At 38.6% G+C, this 18,750-nt stretch overlaps 1 protein-coding gene and 1 long non-coding RNA gene across 3 annotated transcripts; both read right to left on the bottom strand.

The window, feature by feature from the left end:
- Positions 1-534: 534 nt before the first annotated feature.
- On the bottom strand, positions 535-1,899 carry LOC148870187 (uncharacterized). Of its 2 annotated transcripts, none has more exons than XR_016107666.1 (4): positions 1,689-1,899; positions 1,315-1,611; positions 883-943; positions 535-791 (listed from the first exon to the last, which is right to left on the bottom strand). It is a non-coding gene; the product is annotated as an uncharacterized LOC148870187 (long non-coding RNA). The 2 variants fall into 2 exon arrangements; XR_016107667.1 differs by having other exon boundaries at positions 1,315-1,617; positions 1,689-1,881.
- A 14,743-nt stretch (positions 1,900-16,642) lies between these two features.
- On the bottom strand, positions 16,643-18,381 carry LOC148870186 (actin-depolymerizing factor 2-like). The gene is made up of 3 exons (XM_088969850.1): positions 18,258-18,381; positions 17,194-17,459; positions 16,643-17,112 (listed from the first exon to the last, which is right to left on the bottom strand). The coding sequence occupies exons 1-3, from the start codon at positions 18,258-18,260 to the stop codon at positions 16,962-16,964; spliced, it is 420 nt and encodes a 139-aa protein (XP_088825976.1). The 5' UTR covers positions 18,261-18,381; the 3' UTR covers positions 16,643-16,961.
- Positions 18,382-18,750: the final 369 nt, after the last annotated feature.

Below are 18,750 nucleotides of genomic sequence, written 5' to 3'. Positions count from 1 at the left end.
CATGCTCCATCAGCATGGCTTCCACCCAAACCCAACAAAAAAAAAAAAAGAGGGCAAGGGGAGTGGGCAGAGGAGTGGACGGACAGGGGAGTTGCAGGAGACACGGTGTGCAAATGTTGGAAGACAGGAGAAAAGAGTGGGCAGCGGAGTTGCTGCATACACAGGCATAGATGTCGGAAGACGGGAGAGAAGAGTGGACGGCGGAGCAGGCAGGGGAGTTGCAGGAGAAACCAAGTCGGCGGAGTGGTGTCGTATTTGTCTTGGCAGAGAGATATGACGGCGAACCAAGTGGTGGTGATGACTAGCCCGGGATCTTGGCAGATCTACTTGACAGGGAAGGAGATTACATTTCTTCAAAATGTTCGATTGGCCATGTTCTATTCTCCCATTTATCTCTCTACTATTCTTTTTTTTTTTTGTTCGAATTAAAGGGGCATTGAAGATTTCAACGAACATGAACCACCAAATCAATGGCTCCGCTATCCATACAGCCTTTATGTTAAAATCATAAAAAGGCTTCAAACAAGATAAATGGTTGTGAAATTTTCTACTGAAACAACCTATTTATGTGATAAAGTTTTCAACAACTGTAGCATTGCCATATCCGCATCGTAACTTGCAAACAATAATAATCAATAAAGAAAAACAATTAAAAAATGCCCCAAAACTTGAAGAATATAAATAACAGAGAAAAAACTGCAGCAACCCAACCTATCCTCCTCTGGCAAGTCCATCTGGGTTAGCTTAACAATGGTAACACCGGTTCTAAGCTCTTCAAAAGTAAGCTGCACCTACAATGTTTAACAAATGTATATCCTCGTCAGTTCCAATTTCCCAATCCATGAAGTTATGAGGAAAAAGTAAACAACGACAGTCGATTACCGTTGAAGTGGACCGGCGGTGATTTCTTCCTCCGCCCCCTTCTTCTCTTCGCTGTGTGAGACTTAACGGAAGGGTAAAAACGTAAAATCAATATTTCCGTTTAAAACGTAAAATCAATATTTCCGTTTGGATTTAACAATGATGACAATTTTCAAAAAACTTAATGGTAGTTTAAAACAATACAGTTTGTCAATTTTGTTAAATTTAAAAGTAATTTAAGAGATTTATTCAATAAATAAATATAATTTTTAAGGGTAATTATTCAAAATCCACCATCACTTTTTATGAATTCTCTTAAACTCACCATAGCTTTTCAAAAACTCCAAAACTCACGATGTCAATGAGATAACAGTAAGTTGACTAATAGGCATGGTTAATTTATTATTTTACCCTTCATTATATTCGGTCCATTTTGCAATATATCAAAATTACCTCGCCATTTTTCAATCCAAAACCCTAAAATAGTGAGAAAGCATTGGCTGCTACTTTCTTCCTCCATCGGTCGTTGCTTCTCCCTTCGTTTGAGAACTTGAAGAGAACAGGATGCATCTCCCATGGTGATATCTTCAAACAGGTCTCCTTCTCCCATTTCAAATAGAACTAACCCTAACTGAAGGACCCAGGAAAGAAACTGTGGAGTCAAGAGAATTTTTGGTGGAAATTCTTTCGCAAGACCCTTAGTCGTTCCTCATCAAAGAAGCTTCAATCCGGCCACTTCGGTTAACAACCCTGCAGCTATAGGTAGCTTCTTAGCCTCCCACCAAGAAAATTAAAAAAATAAATTAAAACCAATAAAACTCACTTACAGTTATCCAGTTTCCACCAAGAAGGGATGTAGACTCCAAGGGAGCAGGGGGTCGAAATCAAGGATTCCAACTGATTAACCAATTCCAAAACCTCCGCTCTAACTTCTCCAAACGCTTGGAACCCACAATTAGTACCATAAACAATATCAACCAAGCTCCCCTTCATGTCCCCAAGCTTATTGTACAAGGTCGCACTACCACTCCTTGATGCGCTCTCCTTATTACCTTCCCACTCGTATTTATCATTGGGAGGATCCATTTCCTGGCCAAAAACTGTCGAATTAGTCAATGACCCATTGACCCGAGCAGTCGGATCATCGATCCATTGACCCATAAAATGGTTTTTAGCTATTTTTTATTTTTTTTAATTGGGAAACATCCAGGCAACCGGTTCCGTAATCTCTGTCCCTAGCAAAGAAATCGTTGAATCGGTCAACGAACCATTGACCCGTTCAATGGTTTTTGGTATTTTTTATATTTTTTATTTTTGTTGTCAAAACGGGCCATTTCGAACCGCCGACCCAAAAACCGATGGCCATAACGATTTTGTTTTCAAGTTGTATGAGTCACATGCTCGAATGACATAACATGCATGGTACTGCTTAATGGACCTCACACACTCAATTTTTTGCTTGTAATTTTTTTGTCAGAATGGGACATTCATTTTTTTTATTTTTTTAATTGGGAACCGTCCAGGTAACCAGTTCCGTTTTACCCCATTCCCGGTCCTTGGCAAAAAACCGTTCAATCGGTCAACAACCCATTGACCCGAGTGGTCGAACCATCGATCCATTGGCCTGTTCAATGGTTTTTGGTTGTTTTTTTTTAACTTTTGTTGTCAGAACGTGCCATCCATTTGAACCAGACGGTCGAACCGTAGACCCAAAAACCAGTGGCCATAACGGTTCAATTTTTTGGGTCATATGAGTCACACACTCGAATGACATAACATCATGGTTTTTAAAATCGACCTGGAGACCAAACCGGTCAAGGGTCTGGTTACTAGGTCGAACGGTCAGCCTGTTCTGATAAAAAAAAAACAATAAAAACTGTTCGAACAGTCCGATATCTAGTGATTAACAACATATATTAACTATTAGATATTTATATAATTAGATAATTATATATATCTAATTATCTAACAATATCTATATAATTAATTGGAAATGGGCTACTCTCACGTGGGAATCTACTTGCATGAGTAGATTCCATTTACCCGAGCGGTCGAACCATTGACCTGTTCAATTTTTTTTTTGTCATTTTTTTATTTTTTTTATTTTTGTTGTTAGAATGGGCCATCCGTTCGAACCGAACAATCAAACTGTCGACTTGAAAACTGGTGGCCAGAAAGATTCCATTTTTAGGTCGTATGAGTCACACGCTTAAATGACGTAACACGTATGGCACTGCTTAATGGACCTCACACACTCAATTTTTTGCCTATAATTTTTGTTGTCAGAATGGGCCATCCTTTTTTTTTTATTTTTTAATTGGAAATCGTCAAGGCAACTAGCTCCGTTTTACCCCAATCCCAGTCACTGGCCAAAAACTGTTGATTCAACCATCGATCCATTGACCCGAGTGGTCGAACCACCAACCCATTAACCCATTCAATGGTTTTTGGCCATTTTATTTTATTTTTTGTTGTCATAATGGGCCATCCGTTCAAATTGAGAGGTCGGACCATCGATACGAAAATCGGTGGCCAGAACGGTTCCATTTTCGGGTCATATGAGTCACACACTCGAATGACCTAACATCATGGTTTTTAAAACTGACTCGAAGACCAAACGATCGGACCATTTTGACAAAAAAAAATTAAAAAATAAAAAATGGTCAAAACTATTCAAATGGTTCAATATCTAGTTATTAACAATATTTATAATAACTATTATATATTTATGCAATTAATAGAAAATGGGTTACTCTCGGGAATCTACTCGTACGAATAGAACACCCAAATCCTATATATAAAGAAAAATCAGTTGAAGCTCACTTTGTTTTGATTGTGCTGTTTATTTTGAACCTACATATAAAAAAACAAATAAATGGGCCTAAAAGTTGAAGCATAAGCCCAAAGCACTACTATAGTAAACCCAAGACTTCCCTAATCAACATTGCTCTTGAAACTCGAAGGGAAAAATATGCCAATTTACATCCCCATCTTCGAATCCGGGCTTTACCTTTAAAAGCTTTACTATTCACATAAACTCTATTCGAATCGGTCTCTAGTCCACTAGAACTTCTAATTTCACTGAAATTTCCCTCTAATCGATATAAAGCATAACCTATAAGTTCCGTTTGGAAGGAGTACAAATACAAATATGAAGAGTGCACAACCTTATATTTTGTATATATTTTCATAGTACATATTTGTATTTATATCCATTTTCAAACAGAGCCTTAATAACTTGCTACATGTTGTGCAAAACCAGAAGATGAGAAGTCGAGAACCTGGTGTTGGATTGGTGAACCCTAATGTTGCTCAATCTGATCGGACCCATGCTGGACTAGTGAGTCAGACGTAGTTGCGCGAGATGTACTTACGAGGGAGACGACGTCAAAGAGCTTGAGGTTGTGGACCCAGGCAAGGAGGCTCCAATTGTCAAGTCAGTGCAGAGCTAGGAGAGCTGGGAGAGCAAAATGAGAGCTAAAGAGCTATTAGAGAGAGTCCCATTTGAGGATGAGAAGCTGCCCTTATATGGGCTTCGGGGGGTGGCCAAAACGTCCCCAACATATTCAAAGGTAGCAGCCTCAACCACCAGGATCCTAGGGAACACTCGAGAACGATCACTAAGTTGACCACTCGTCATTTCCCCAAGAAGGGGGGGAAATTCATGTAATCGCCGCTACATGGGCAGCGTGCCCCTCGAATATCTCGGAGGCATTAAATGGCCTGAAAGGTACAATTCGAGTGATCGATGCAAGTCGGTTTCCATGAGGTTGGATGACTCGTCAGATGCTTGGGCTACATAAATACTTCGAGATGATGGCTGACATCGCAGGTTGGTCCTCCCCGAACTGTCTTAAACTTAGCTTAAGTACTTTGATGTGGCATGAACCATCCTATTGATGAACACTTCCCAATGCGATGTCATGCTAGGTTCTGATGATGCATGATCTGGCAGCTCCCTGCTAGCAGGTGACTTGAAAGCTAAGCTAGATAATTCCTTGTTGGAAGGTGACTCGAATGCTAAGTTGAATAATGACGAGCTATATAATCTATTGGGGCGATCTGCAAAAAGATAGTGTTAAGAGTGTCTGGGCTGCTTTACTCGGGGTGGGCACTCCGATGCTTAAGTTAGCGAATTGGAGATTTTTGATTGAGCTAAAAGTGAAAGAGCTAGGGACCTGTGAGAACTAAATTGCGCATACCTTCTAAGGTTGGAAATGAGACATTTATATAGGCGTAAGGAACCAATAGCTTTTTGTAATATGTCTGAGATTCCTGGGAAACCACGTCCACCATGTTTGGAGGAGAGAGATAGAGTATGTTCAATCAATTTCGATGCGGACGGTGCGACAAAACGAGTGTAACGTCGAGCGTCGTGATCTCGAAGAAGTTGGAAACAATAACTTGCTTAAGGAAGAGGTCAACGAGCATGCTTTGCAAGTCGCCACCTGGACCTAAGTCAGGTCGGTAAGTCCTTGAGGAGGTCTCTCATCACGCTGAAATCCCTTGGACCCGTAACAATGAGGTACTACAAGCCAGCCTTGGACAAGGTGCTGCTAGTCACTTTGTTGTGTTGCCCGAGTTGTGTATGAGGTCACCAGAGGTAGGTCGCCAGGTTGGCAAAAGTAGGTCGCTAGGTTGGCGGAAGTTGGTCATCAAGTCAGCGGAGGTAGGTTGCTAACTGAGATTCTATCATTTTGGCTAAGGCAAATCATCGCCTATGTGGTGATGGGGTATCATCCAACTGTTCTAAGATACCGCGTATCATGATGTAAGTGGAGGGCCAACTTCGTCGTCATCAAGTTCCAAAGTGACTCTGGACATTTACGTAAAAAGAGATGAGTGGTATGCCACTTTTGCTCATCATCAGACCCAATGATAAGAGCGAGTCTCGCCACAAATCAGCGTCATCATGTAGCTTAATTTCTACCACCCAAAGTGGCTGTATAAATTTTTTTGAACCGCTCCAGCAAAAGCACAAATTTGATGTTGAATCTGAATAGCACTGATGATGTTCAGTTTATCTCCATTATGGTACTTTCTTCCTCCGCCTGTGTTGGTGCCAGGTGGTTGCTTTAGTCCATTGATAACCACCACCAACTCTAATGAATAAATCTGGCACGCTTTGTCCTTGTTACTGGGACCTTCTTTTGTGTAATTGTCGCGAATGTGTGCAGTAAAAAAGTATTACGATATGCTCTAGATTTTTTTGATATCTCGCAAAGTTTTGTCTCCATGTTCTTGGTAATCAACGTTAAGATTTGAGACGCAGATGACAATGTGGAGGGATATTCATGTAATTTACCATATCCTCATGGTCATGGCAAGGAAGGAAGCCAATTGGCCCATTTGTGTCACCACCATGCAGGCAGGTGGCCCCGACTTAAAAATTGCATAATGATTAATGAAGGCACTATTGGTTGTTCGATTAGAATCTGCAAGCAGGTCTATTGGCTCAATTCCATGGGATTGGAATCTGCACTGATGTTAGTTTGTTTGTTAACCTAGAAAAAAATGCATTATTTGAGTTGATATCTCCATCATTTTGCCAACAATGGCAATCCGCTACATCTGCAACGTGCTACAAGCCTATGATGGAACTGAACTTTCAATTGATCCAAACCAGAAAATGACAAATATTTGAGATTCTGATCATTATAATGCACTCTCTTTTCTTTATTTATTTCTCTTTCAACCTTTCTCTTTGTTTTTTCCTTAAAACCGGTGTGGTTCATTTGGATAGGACGGTGCAGAATGATATTGTTAAGGCACTTGTGTTAAAGCTAGAAGAAAAGGACTTTTCTTGGATCTTGAGCCATAGGAACTATCATTGCGGCCTTCCGGAATCTAGCTTATTCGTTGTTCATGGAACCCAAGTTCTAAGAGCCTAAATAAAATTCTAGATGGGCTCGGGGTGATTTTTGACTGTTTGATGATTAGGTTATACATAAGATCAGATAAAATCCATATATATATATATATATATATATATATATATATATATATGATGATGATGATGATGATGAAGAATAATGCTAATTAAGGTGGGTAACATAGGTGATGTAAGGTCGATATGTTTGATGACAGTCGGTCAGCTCATAAGGTTTGAGGAAGGACCCATTGAGGAAATTGAGAATTGGCCAGACTCCTAAATGGGCTACACTATGTACCCTACTACCATCTAGCGAAAGATCATGCTGTTATGAATCCCAATTTTTTATTTATTTTCTCTATCCACAATTTACACTACAGTCACACAGGACGAAGAAGAAATTGAGTGAAGTGGAGAGATTGAGATGTGAAATGGACTATGATAAGGGGTATTCTGAGAGAAAACGAAGGTAGTCAGGTTAGCAAAAGGTGGCGTCTATGGTTACTCATAAGTTTGTTTCTCAATGAGATTATTAGTTGAAATGTAAGGGGATTGGGGAGTTCCAGGAAGAGAAGAGTGATAAGGGAAATGCTAAGAAAAGAAAAGCCAGATGTTGTGTTGATTCAAGAGTCAAAACTATCAGAGGTGGATAGGATATGGGTGAGAAGTATTTGGTCGGCTAGATGACTGAGTTGGGCTTTTGCACAGTCTTGGGGGGCCTCAGGGGGTATTTTGACAATTTGAAAAACCGAGGATTTGGACTGTATAGAATAATTAATTGGTAACTATACGGTTACAGTGAAATTAAGAAGAGTTGATGGACTGGAATGGGCTTTAACAAATGTTTATGTGCCAAATTCGTATAGAGAAAGGGAGGAGCTTTGGGAGAAATTAGCAGCTATAAGGGGATTGTGGGAGGGTCCGTGGTGCTTGGGAGGGGATTTTAATGTCATCAGGTTTGCCACTGAAACAAATAACTCCAACCATAGGATCACCTCAAGTATGAGGAAGAAAACTATTTTGTGGATTTTTTTGAATTGAGGGAGTTGTCGTTGGTGCAAGCTGATTTTACTTGGTCTAATTTTCAAGAAGAACCACTTTGTTGTAAACTAGATAGATTTTATTCTCTTCAAATTGGGAGGAAGTATGGGGTGGTTTGGTGATGAGGGCCCTACCTAGACCTACGTCAGATCAATGTCTAGATAGACTATCTCAAGAAAGACTAGGAGGAGGACCTTGCCCTTTCAGATTTGAAAACATGTGGCTATTACATCCAAATGTTCAAAAGAAAGTGAGAGAATGGTGGGAAGAGGATTAGGTGGTGTTTAGATGGAAGGGGTATAGATTTTATAAGAAGCTACAAAAGCTAAAAGCCAGAATCAAAGCTTGAAACAAAGAAGAGTTTGGTAGAATTGAAGACAGAAAGGAGGCTATTATTAAAAGGACTCAAGAACTCGATGCTACTGAGGTAGAGAGAGGATTGAGGCTTGAAGAAAGGGAAAATAGAATATTTAAAAAAATTAAAATAATTTAGATCATAGACCCGTACTTAGTACGGGGTCATACCTAATCAGAAAAGTTAAAAGTTTAGTAATCAATTGAACAAAACTCCAATTCAATGCAGTGCAATGTTGGAATAAGGGTGGCTTGGGAAGTTATCGGGTCTCTAATGTGATGAACAATCTGAATTGGCTAAACTAGAGTATATCGCCTAATTAGGGAAGCTTTCCACTTGGCCCTATTACAAACTACAAAGACCTTGGATTTTCCACCCACAAGAGTTCCTACCCACACTATAACATGACATCACATCCCCACATAGAAAATATCTCTTGTGGTTGTATACTATTATGAACGGGCACCCTTCAGATAGTCGATCACCAGCTTAGAAGCACCCTCAATGATAATGAACCTATTAGGAAAATTAATAGCAATATTGTGGGCTTCTCACGCAGCCCATGCCTCTGCCAGATCGATAGTAGGAATGCCTAGTTTATAAGCCTTGAAGTCCAATATTCAGCCCATATGGTCTCTAGCTATACAAGCTATCGAACAACTACCATTAATACCAGAGGCATCAAAGTTGACTTTAATGACCTCTAGTCTAAGACTTGACCATCTAATAGGAATAATTTTTCTTCTCCTCTAATCAATCACATCCCTTTCCTCACTAACTTGGATCTCAACTCAGGAATTTTGCATTCTCTTAATAATAATGGGAGGAGCCACATTTCTTTTATTTTCCAAAGTTTTTAGAGAAGCAACATAGAATTTTCTTTTCTATAAGGGCAACTAATTGAACCCCCATCTTCATTGCTAGAAACAAGGTTCCACTAATCACGGGCAGAACCATTCAGGTCGCTAGGAAACTTAACTGAGTTTCTAATACCCAACCAAACTTGTTTGGCAACCAAGCAGTTTATAAAGATATGGCCTGTGTCTTCTTCATCCCCACAAATCTCACAAGATCCATTAATATTCATCTCTCTTGTAATTAGCAAATTCTTATTGGGAAGTTTGTTATTGAGAAGTAGGTAAAAGAAATACTTGTATTTTGGAGGGATTTTCATGCCCCATATTTTATTTGTTTCATCCATAGATCTCAAGTCATGACCATGCGTTAAAAATGCCTCATTACATGCAGATTTAATCAAGAATTCCCCACTCGACCTTATAAATTTTATTGATTGTTGTAATGGGGAGCACAAATGCTGTGGTAGCTGCATAAACCAGCGACTTCCAATGAAAATTGAACACGTCACTTCAAAAAAGTTGTTTAAAATTTAAAGTTAACGATGCATTTAACAGGCAGACTTCTGAAGTTAATTTATTCAAAATAGTCATCATCTTACCATCCCCTTCTTTGCCAAAAGGCCCAAAACTACTTAGAAAAGTCATTCTGGGCCTTCCAGCGACTAATAGAACTGACGATATGATAAACACTGCACATCTTTTTCCCTCTAGCGGCAACGAGTGAAGCAGCACCACCTAACCAAAGTAACAGTGGTAGCTCTGCCCCATCTACTTTTCCTTCTCTCAGTCATCTTCTTCACCTTCTTCTTCTTTCCTTAGTTTCTGCAGCACACAACCTTCAATTGAATCCCCAAGTTATTGTTTATCTTCCTCCGGTCGAAAATAGAGACAATGAAGAGAACTGAACCAGTCATCCGTCATTCTCTCTCTCCTCCATCTTCTTCTCATCTCCTCTCCCCTCCCCTGTTTGGCTACAACGAGAAGAAACCCACGAATCCTAAGCCGTTGCTGCACGAATGCCTCCAAGCTCAGAAGAAAAGTTGCTACCAAGAAGGAATGAAAAATGACTGTAATAAAGCCTTAACAAATCAAAATCTGTCATCTTCGGCAGTAAAGAAAGATGAGAATACCCTTTTTTTCTCGTGTCAGTATTTAGTAGGTCGAATTAGTATAATAGTATTATACAAACTTTTTTTAATATAATAGTATTCTACAAATTAGGAGAAACGATGTCAAGAAGATGGATTTTTGGCATCATCTTTTGTTTTTCGAATTTTTTTTTCCTGTGTGAAATCCAAAATTTTAGGTAAAGATTTATAGTAGGAGATTTCATTTCTAAACCTTACACTCCTTGATCGCATTAGTGACTGTCTATGTTTCTGTTCTACGAGCGCAAGAGCAAAATCGAAAATACTATTTGTATTGGTAAATCCAAAAAAATATGAAACAAAATTAACCTTTTTGTTAAGGTATGTGGTTAGACACCATGAAACAATGTTTTCAATCCGCTATTGACCCGGGCGGTCAATTATTCAAATCATCACCGACCAGGATTCCAGGTCCAATTCAATCGGATCACAAATTACACATTTATGTATGTAAAACTTTACACTCTGATATCTGATTAAGATGATATTTTTTATTAACTGTAATAAAAACTAAATTACTGTATAACGCGGTGACATAGGTTGCCACAGATGCACTCTCGGGGATTTGAGATGAAGCCTCACTTTTACCAAGGTTGGGGGACACCCCATTTTATAATATTGTATCCCATGAATAATATTGTTTTCAAACTTGGACCGTTTGGCTTGGGCACCATCGAGTCACTCGGTTCTGTTTTACCCCAAATTTGGTCATTAGACAAAAACTGTTAGATCAACCAATGACCCATTGACTCGAGTAGTTGAACCGCCAACCCATGGGAAAATCACTCCGTATCTCCTACCCACAAATTATTCCCACACCCCCACATATTTATGTGGAGACTTGGAAAGTTTATTTCCCCGAATATAACTTACCAAGATAAGTGATTCCTAGGTGGATAAATAATTTTCCCATATAAAGGGAAAGTTGGTGTTCAAATCTGCGCCCCACAACGTCCCACAATACATCCCCGCTGTGTATTGGAAACATCTCTCAATAATGACATCATCGATTTTGGTACTATCATCAGAAAATGTTCCCAATACAGGGATGCGTTGTGGGACGTTGTAGGGTGCAGATGTGAACCGGGAAAGTTGCCAACACTTGAATGAGGCAAGAATGGCCCTTTTAATAATAAATTTTTATAGTTAAAATGGTCATTGCCTTATTCACCTAGGAAATAAAAAAACATGGGTATGCAATTACCCATATAAGTGTTTTTCAAAAAAAACTTACCCAGTTAATTATATTTACCCGGATAAATATCTTACCAAAGAACGGGCCTAAAGGTTTTGCTTGGAATTAGCAAACAAGAATTTCGCACTTGAGGTTAATACAACTACATAGTAGATACCAATTGAACATGAACATTTGCAATGAGCTTGCAACATAAAACCAGACAAGAACATGGATTATTTTTTTCTCCCGATGCGTACAAATCAAACAGCAGCTCTTCATTAATTAGTTTCTTATTGAAAACTTCATTTTACTGTAGTTTCGATTCCAATAACTTTCAAATTAATGATACTTCCACGCGAAGCTTAAACCAAAATGGTTTTTACCAAAAAAAAAAGAAAAACAAAATGGTTCTAATTCCGTATCTTTGACTGGACAGCTTCAATATTCACAGTTCAAAACCCCTAATACTACACAATCAATAATCCAAACTAAACAACCATGATGTCATGTGGCAGAAACAAAACCAACGGAGAAGTGTGTGAAGATCACATGTCCGACCAAGAGATTGTCATTACTGTGCTAAAAATATGTGAAAATCCCAACACAGAATAAAGTCAAGATTGCAGCTTTCTCCAACACACTGATTCAAGAAAAGAATATACTGAATTTGCCTTTTTTACGAGGCCCAGGCTAATGGTACTGTTTCTATGACGTGAAAATGGAAAATCTCTCCTGAAGCACCTGTTGGGAAAAAGAAATACCAAATCCAACACCTTGAAACTGAAACTGCTTGAACAGGAAAATAAGCCAACATAGCACCCTAACATACCAAGTTGGAGAATAAAGCTTATTTAGGATAAAAAGACATTGAAACCCAAAATTGTTGGTAGTGAAGATCCAATCAAGAACTAATAAAAATTTTCTCGCTTGAAGCCTTCGCATCATGTTAGAGGATTTTTTTGTTGGGTGCTATACATGATGGACACATGGGTTTCGGAGTTCAAGAGTCAACACCCTTGGTCAGGGGCAGCGATATGCCAGTGTGCTTCAAGAAGGGATATCAATGACCATATCATGAAGAAAAAACACCAATTTGCCTCAGAAAGCATGCACGCACCAAAGCAGTTTTCGATCAGCAATCCAGTTTGCACAACAGGTTCACCTATTTTACCAAAAAACAGGTTAACCTATTTCTACCTAATCGAGTTTTTTCACCAAAAATGGAGAGTAGGAAAAGAGGCATTCCTTTCAGCTTCAAGGTCATACATACTAGGAATCCCATTTGATACAGGCAGTCAGGCATGGAAGCAAGGAAATAATTCATGGAGAAATATATCAGCTTTCTCCCTCTCCCAATTTCTTATCCAATAGCAATATCATTTTAGTATTTGGGATTGTTATTTTTCTAGTCTTCAAATTTATTTTTTAGTTTCTTGGTGTCTCAGTTATCGGGTTAGCCATTTTAAATGGTTATTTTAAAAAGTTGGGAGTTACAATCACATTATTTGTCTTTCTGAATGGTGTTATCAGACAAGTAATAGAGTTATCTATCCAACAAGACAAAAATCATGTAAACTGTAAACTGGCGTGTTCAAGGGAGTTGTGGTCATTTTAGTCATAAGGTGTCACTCTACCACACGATTTGGGTCATCTATTTCTGTGGATTAATCTTGGAAATGTTTTTATTTGTTTAGCTGTACTAGAATTACTAAAATGTTAATATAGTTACTTTAGGAGGAAGAGTCCCATGCCATCTTAACTTTAAAATGTTGCTTTTGAATCTGTGGAGGGAAACCCAAATAAATAAATAAAAAAAAAGAACTTCAGAGTTGAATTAGAGGAATGAAAAGTTTGTTCTAAAGTTACCTGTGGGTAAGAGTAGCCTTCTTTCTCTCTTCCCAAGTACAACATTCCTTCTCTCATCTATTCAAATTTGAATTTCTTTCTCTCATAATATAGATCCTCAATTTTCCTTCTTTCTCCATCATGCCCATCCCACTAGGATTATCTACTTCCTACCCCACATCACCATCTTCTTATTGATCAGTGTTCTCCTTCCCGGAACTTCAAAACAGTCGAAACCAATCAACATAAAACCATGTGACCTGTCCCGTTTCTATACCTAACTTGCTTCTTAGTACCCTGTCTACTTCTCTTTAACTATAGACTATTTTGACTTACGAAGATACTTTATGAAGTTTTTTACTCTTAAAGAACATTGAAGTGCAGTTAAACCTTAACATCTCTATGATAGGTAAGCATTGGGTTCACTTCTTTGTTTTCAGATTTTGCCTAAGGCAGTGCCCTATGCTTTTATCAGTCTATGGGCCTTACTCCTTAGGTTCAATCAAGTTTACAGCAAATTCTTTCTGTGAAGTTGTAATCCTTCATTTGCTATTTCTCCAGTTTCTCCTCAATCAGATCCTTTTTGGTGTGGTTTTTGCAACCTATTTCAGAGTTCTTTGCTGCTAACTCAGTATAAATTATATGCATGCAATCCCTGTGAACGCATCTTATTTTGAATTGCTAATAAAGATAAGGATCAAAGGTTTCAAGGAGACCAAAACAACCAAACAGTAAATAGGAGAGCAGACTGTCATAGGAGTGAGAGATTGACATTCGATTCTCTTTCTCCTATTTATATACCCCAAACCTCTCCACCTATCTTATTTTAAAGTTGATGGGATTTGGCTGAATGTAGATTGATCCATCAAACAAACAAATCTAGCCAAAAGCTTAAAGTGTCCATGGGACAAGGCACACCTTTTAAATTACTGCATTATAGGATATTGATGGGCTTTTTCTTAGCATCAATGTTTTCAAAGGGATGGGAGGTGAGGTGCCTCTGGTACACCTCATGTGCCTCATACAAAAGGAAAGAAAATAAAAGAAAAGGACCCCCCTTCAGCTAGCATTATGCATCCTCATTCTTCTAAATACAAGACATCTTTTTTTTTTTACATCAAAAAGAAGTAAGAAAAACAAGAACTCCTCCTTCCTCTTCCTCTCAAGGAGACATAGACCTCCTTGTGCTCACTCGGGCTTCAGACTTTATATAAGGGCCAGGCTTGGGCCTACACATTTTTTGTTAATAAATAGGCAAAACACAATCCGAACCCGGCCCAGCCTGATCTGTGAGTGGGTTCTACACAGCCTGCTCTTTTGTCTCTTGCGTTTTGAACTACACCTTATGCCTCCAAGGGCTCAAGACTGAACATTTTCTATTAGTAAAGAAGCAAATCGTGACTCAATCCCAGACCGTGAACAAGTATATTCAGGAGGCTTCCGCCTCGTGTTCTAAACAACACCTTATGCCTCCAAGTAGTGGAATGCCTCAAATCTAACCTCCGTGTTTTAAAACATTGCTTAGAACTACCACTATATGTCATTCCTGAGAAATATCAGTTGGTCCATTGTGACTCATATTGTGGAGACCTCTGGGCCAACTGTTTTCACACAACCAAGATATTCATATTCTAGTTTGATGTGGCCAATCACCGGCCAATATTAAGATGTGAACAACAAGATCCAAATACTATTACATAGAATGAATATAGAATTTCTGAGACCATCAAGAAGAAATCAAAATAGGATGTGGTCAATCACTCAAAACTAAGGCCTCGTTAGTTTTGCACATGCAACGGTTTTCCTAAGGCAGTAATTCCTGGGGAAGCGTTGCCTACGTACACTCACAAACACAGCATTCAGTAGGGTGAAACGTTACCCAGGTTAGGTGCGAGAATCCATGTGATTTGATTTTTCGGCAGTATACCCTCCAAAAAGTCCATGGGCCCCATTGTAGTGGTTGTCAAACATAGGATTATTGCAATTTCGTGGGATCCACCCACTTATCCCCCCTCCATTTTTAACAGAAAATGGACAAAGCCTAAGAATGACCTAGACAAAATATTGTACCACAAAATTTGATCCATAAGATCCAAATACCACAATCAATAGTATCACTATCAAAACACCACAGTCCTACCATCTCAATACACACAATTAGGATCCCATCCAAATCAAAATCAATTTGGACAGATTGGACAGACCAATAAGACATTGGATTGGACTACTTAGTGGTCCAAAGTATTTATTGGATTGGACCTGGTCCAGCCAAAATGGATTTATATTGCATTGGGTCAAATTAAACTGTTGATAGAAGATAAGCATACAGATGTCAATGGATCAAGATTGGGTTAGAGCCAATGTAAATTAAAATCAATTTGAGCAGATAGAACAGTCCAGACATTGAATTGGACCAGTCCAAAATGGTACAAAGTATTCATCAGATTGGATTGAACGTGGTCCATATGTAATGGACTCATACTGGACCAGATTGGATTGGACTAAATCCGGTCCAATTGGCACCCCTATAAAGAATGAATACCCTCCTTAGCCTATTGAGAAGATCCAACGAAATATGACTTCACCCTCTAGAAGGTCTCTTGTAAACACAGTAACACACAACACCAAAAGATCATGCATTAACCTTAAACAAATTACTATTATAGCACTTGGACAAATTTCTTCTCCAGTCTCCTTATTACCTCTTTAATGTATGCACCTACTTCCCAAAAATCTCTACACAACTAAAGATTGACATCTACAAATCCCCATTATCTAGTCCCAAAAAATCCATTTGGCAAATAACATTGAGCTATTGACAATCTGAAATTGCTTTTCACCGGATCAACTAAGAAGCTCAAAAAGTATTAAACCTTCAATCCATTTCCATGTACAAACTTGCAGAGTTAACCTAGTTGGAACAAATTCATGTTTACCGTTGCCAATTCAGAGAGGTAGACAAAGTAAAATGGGTCTAACAAGCAAATTCCAGAGACACAATATTTATATTAGGTTAATGTTCCAATTACCATTATACATTTAACAACTATATCTTTAGCCACACTAACCAAGAATGATAAAAACCGATTTTATCACCCAAATTACTCAATCTAGGGACGATCAGTTGAAATGAAAGCAAAGCATCAAGAAATGCTTTTGAAGCAATGCTTGAGATTCAAGTCTATGATCCTAAGACAACCATGACAGGTTCAATTTGTAGCATAAATTAAAGAGAACATTAACAGATATAACGTAACTGTTATGCCTAACCCTTCACCCACAGTATAATGTTCTTTGCAGAATCTAGAAATTAAAATGATCGTCTTTCACGCTACAATCAAAAAATAGGGAGAACTCTAGAAGAATCCACTTTGAATTAAGCAACGGTAGGAATGGATAAATACAATAATCAATTTATCCATTAAATGGGGCCAACGAAAACAGAACTCAGAAACAAATAAAAGTTTGCCTTTTCCACAATCCAACTAAAGATAGTAAAGGCCAAACATCCATTTCAAAGTTGTAAAAACAAACTACAGGTTTTGTCTACCCCAATAAACAGTTACATATCATTAGTCGGTAGATATTAGACTACAAGGAGACACGCCACATAGGTTCCACAAATAACAAGTAACAAGATATACCCAAAATCACTGGTGTTGTTCTAGAAGCCATGAATTGTACGGTGGAACTTGGACAACAAAACAATATCATGTCTAGCCAAATTCACCGTCTCACAAACTATAAACAAAAGTAAAGCAGAATGAATGGAGGAAACCTCCACTGCAAGAGACACAATGCATGTTCAACTGGCACGGCTTCTAATGACATCAAGGCCCACCTCAGTAGGATCAGTCGCTTGCAACTCTACCTGAATGCCATCCAGCTCCCTCTTGAATCTGTCTTTGGAGCTTGCATATATCATCTTACTTCTCACCCTTGACGTATCAGGGGACCTTCATCAAATAAAATACTTAAAATGAATAAAATAGACAAATAAAAAAAAAAGAACAAATGTTGGTAACATTGAAGATTACCACGCAATAAAGAAAATCCTGCTTTTCTGGCAATTCTCCTCGGTCACAAAGTCGAAGTCATAAACTGCATATCGGCACTCGTCAGCAGGAAGACTTGCAGTGAAGTCCTCGTAGCTTTGAGTGGGTTCGCCGAGCTTTTCTACAACGACCTGCTTTTGCTTTTCCTCTATCTTGAAAACTATGAACCGATAGGTTCTTTTGGCCTTCAATTCCAAAAACTTTAGTTTGCAGTCATCATGCACAGCCATTCCCGAAGCTGCGTTAGCCTGTGCAATTGAATGGAATTTAGTAAGACCAAGCAGCTCTCGTAACAGTCAAGATTCCAAGATCTATAGGAAATAAAATTCATTGAAGACAGAAGTAATTTAAAAAGGTCCGTAAAAGTTTTCTAATGCATACAACCATATAAAAAAAACCGTATCTTTTAGTTCTTTTATTGTTCTGGAGTTAAAACAAACCAGATCAATGCAAAAACAAACTAAAAATGCAAACCAAGTGAAATCCAACAGAAAATCCGTAGACCGAAGTCATTTAACTAGATTATAAGCGTGTGCAAAATCCTAAGGCCACAAAAGCAACCAGCGATTACGAATTACAACTAAATAAATAGAGATCTATCCTGATCGACAAAATAAGCATAATCCATCTGTCCTGCCACGAGATCTAATAACATGTATGGCCCCGATAATCTCCCGCCCGTATCACGAATCGGATGAAACTCAATTCATCAAATCCAGCATAGGAAAAAAAATAAAGTCTATCAGATGAATCGAAAAGAGATCCAGAGATCTAAGAACAACCCAAAGGAATAATCGATTCTGTGAGCTGAAGAAAACATAAACTCGAATTATGAATCTCATTAAAATCCATCAATATCTCTCTGGTTTCGGAGAAATCAGTTCCAATAAACAAACTGATTATGGACCATATTGTGGAATCGATAATATTCTAAAGAAGAATGAAATTTGCAAATCAGTACAGAAGAACAATAAACCCTAGAGCTGGAGAAAAAAAATGGAGGAAACAGATAATAAGATAAATGTAAAATAGAAAACTTGACTCACCATTTTCGGGGGATATGATCGGAGATCGACGAGGAGGATGAGACGAGAGGGATGGAGAAAACCTAGGGCAGAGGGAGGGGAGAAGATATAGAGAAGGAAGGGCTCTACACAGAAAATGAAGCCCTTTTCTTTCGGTGGATTCCTCTCTAATATGGTGATCGTGGTCATGCATGCCCCCGGAGGAGAAAGTACTTTGGGCCAATTGCAATTTGACACGTCATGGTGAGCTGGAAAAATAGGATGTATGCTTCCCTATTAAGGCTGAAGCTGCTCCAAGTCTCCCACAATCCCTTGCACGAGTCGCCTTCATGGATTTTTTTTGGGTCGGTTGCAAATTACCAAAATATATGTAAATTCTGTTGATTTTACGACATTACCATTGGATTGGGATTCCTTCATTCTTTGGCTGTCATTTCTCATTTAAAATTTAAGGCGTCACGGTGTCGGTATCGGTATCGAAATACATGGATATGCGAGGTAAATATATATAAAT

This window comes from Nelumbo lutea, chromosome 2, assembly GCF_056320005.1.
Source record: "Nelumbo lutea isolate HS-2025 chromosome 2, American lotus-T2T, whole genome shotgun sequence".
NCBI classification, from domain to species: domain Eukaryota; kingdom Viridiplantae; phylum Streptophyta; class Magnoliopsida; order Proteales; family Nelumbonaceae; genus Nelumbo; species Nelumbo lutea.
Note: the sequence above shows the minus strand (reverse complement) of the source record. Positions and strands in the feature narration are given on the sequence as shown.

Excerpts from the sequence above, each read along its gene's own strand:
- LOC148870186 (XM_088969850.1), bottom strand. Across the intron at positions 17,113-17,193 it reads AGGATTTTCTTTATTGCGTG|GTCCCCTGATACGTCAAGGG; the intron begins GTAATCTTCAAT and ends TATTTGATGAAG.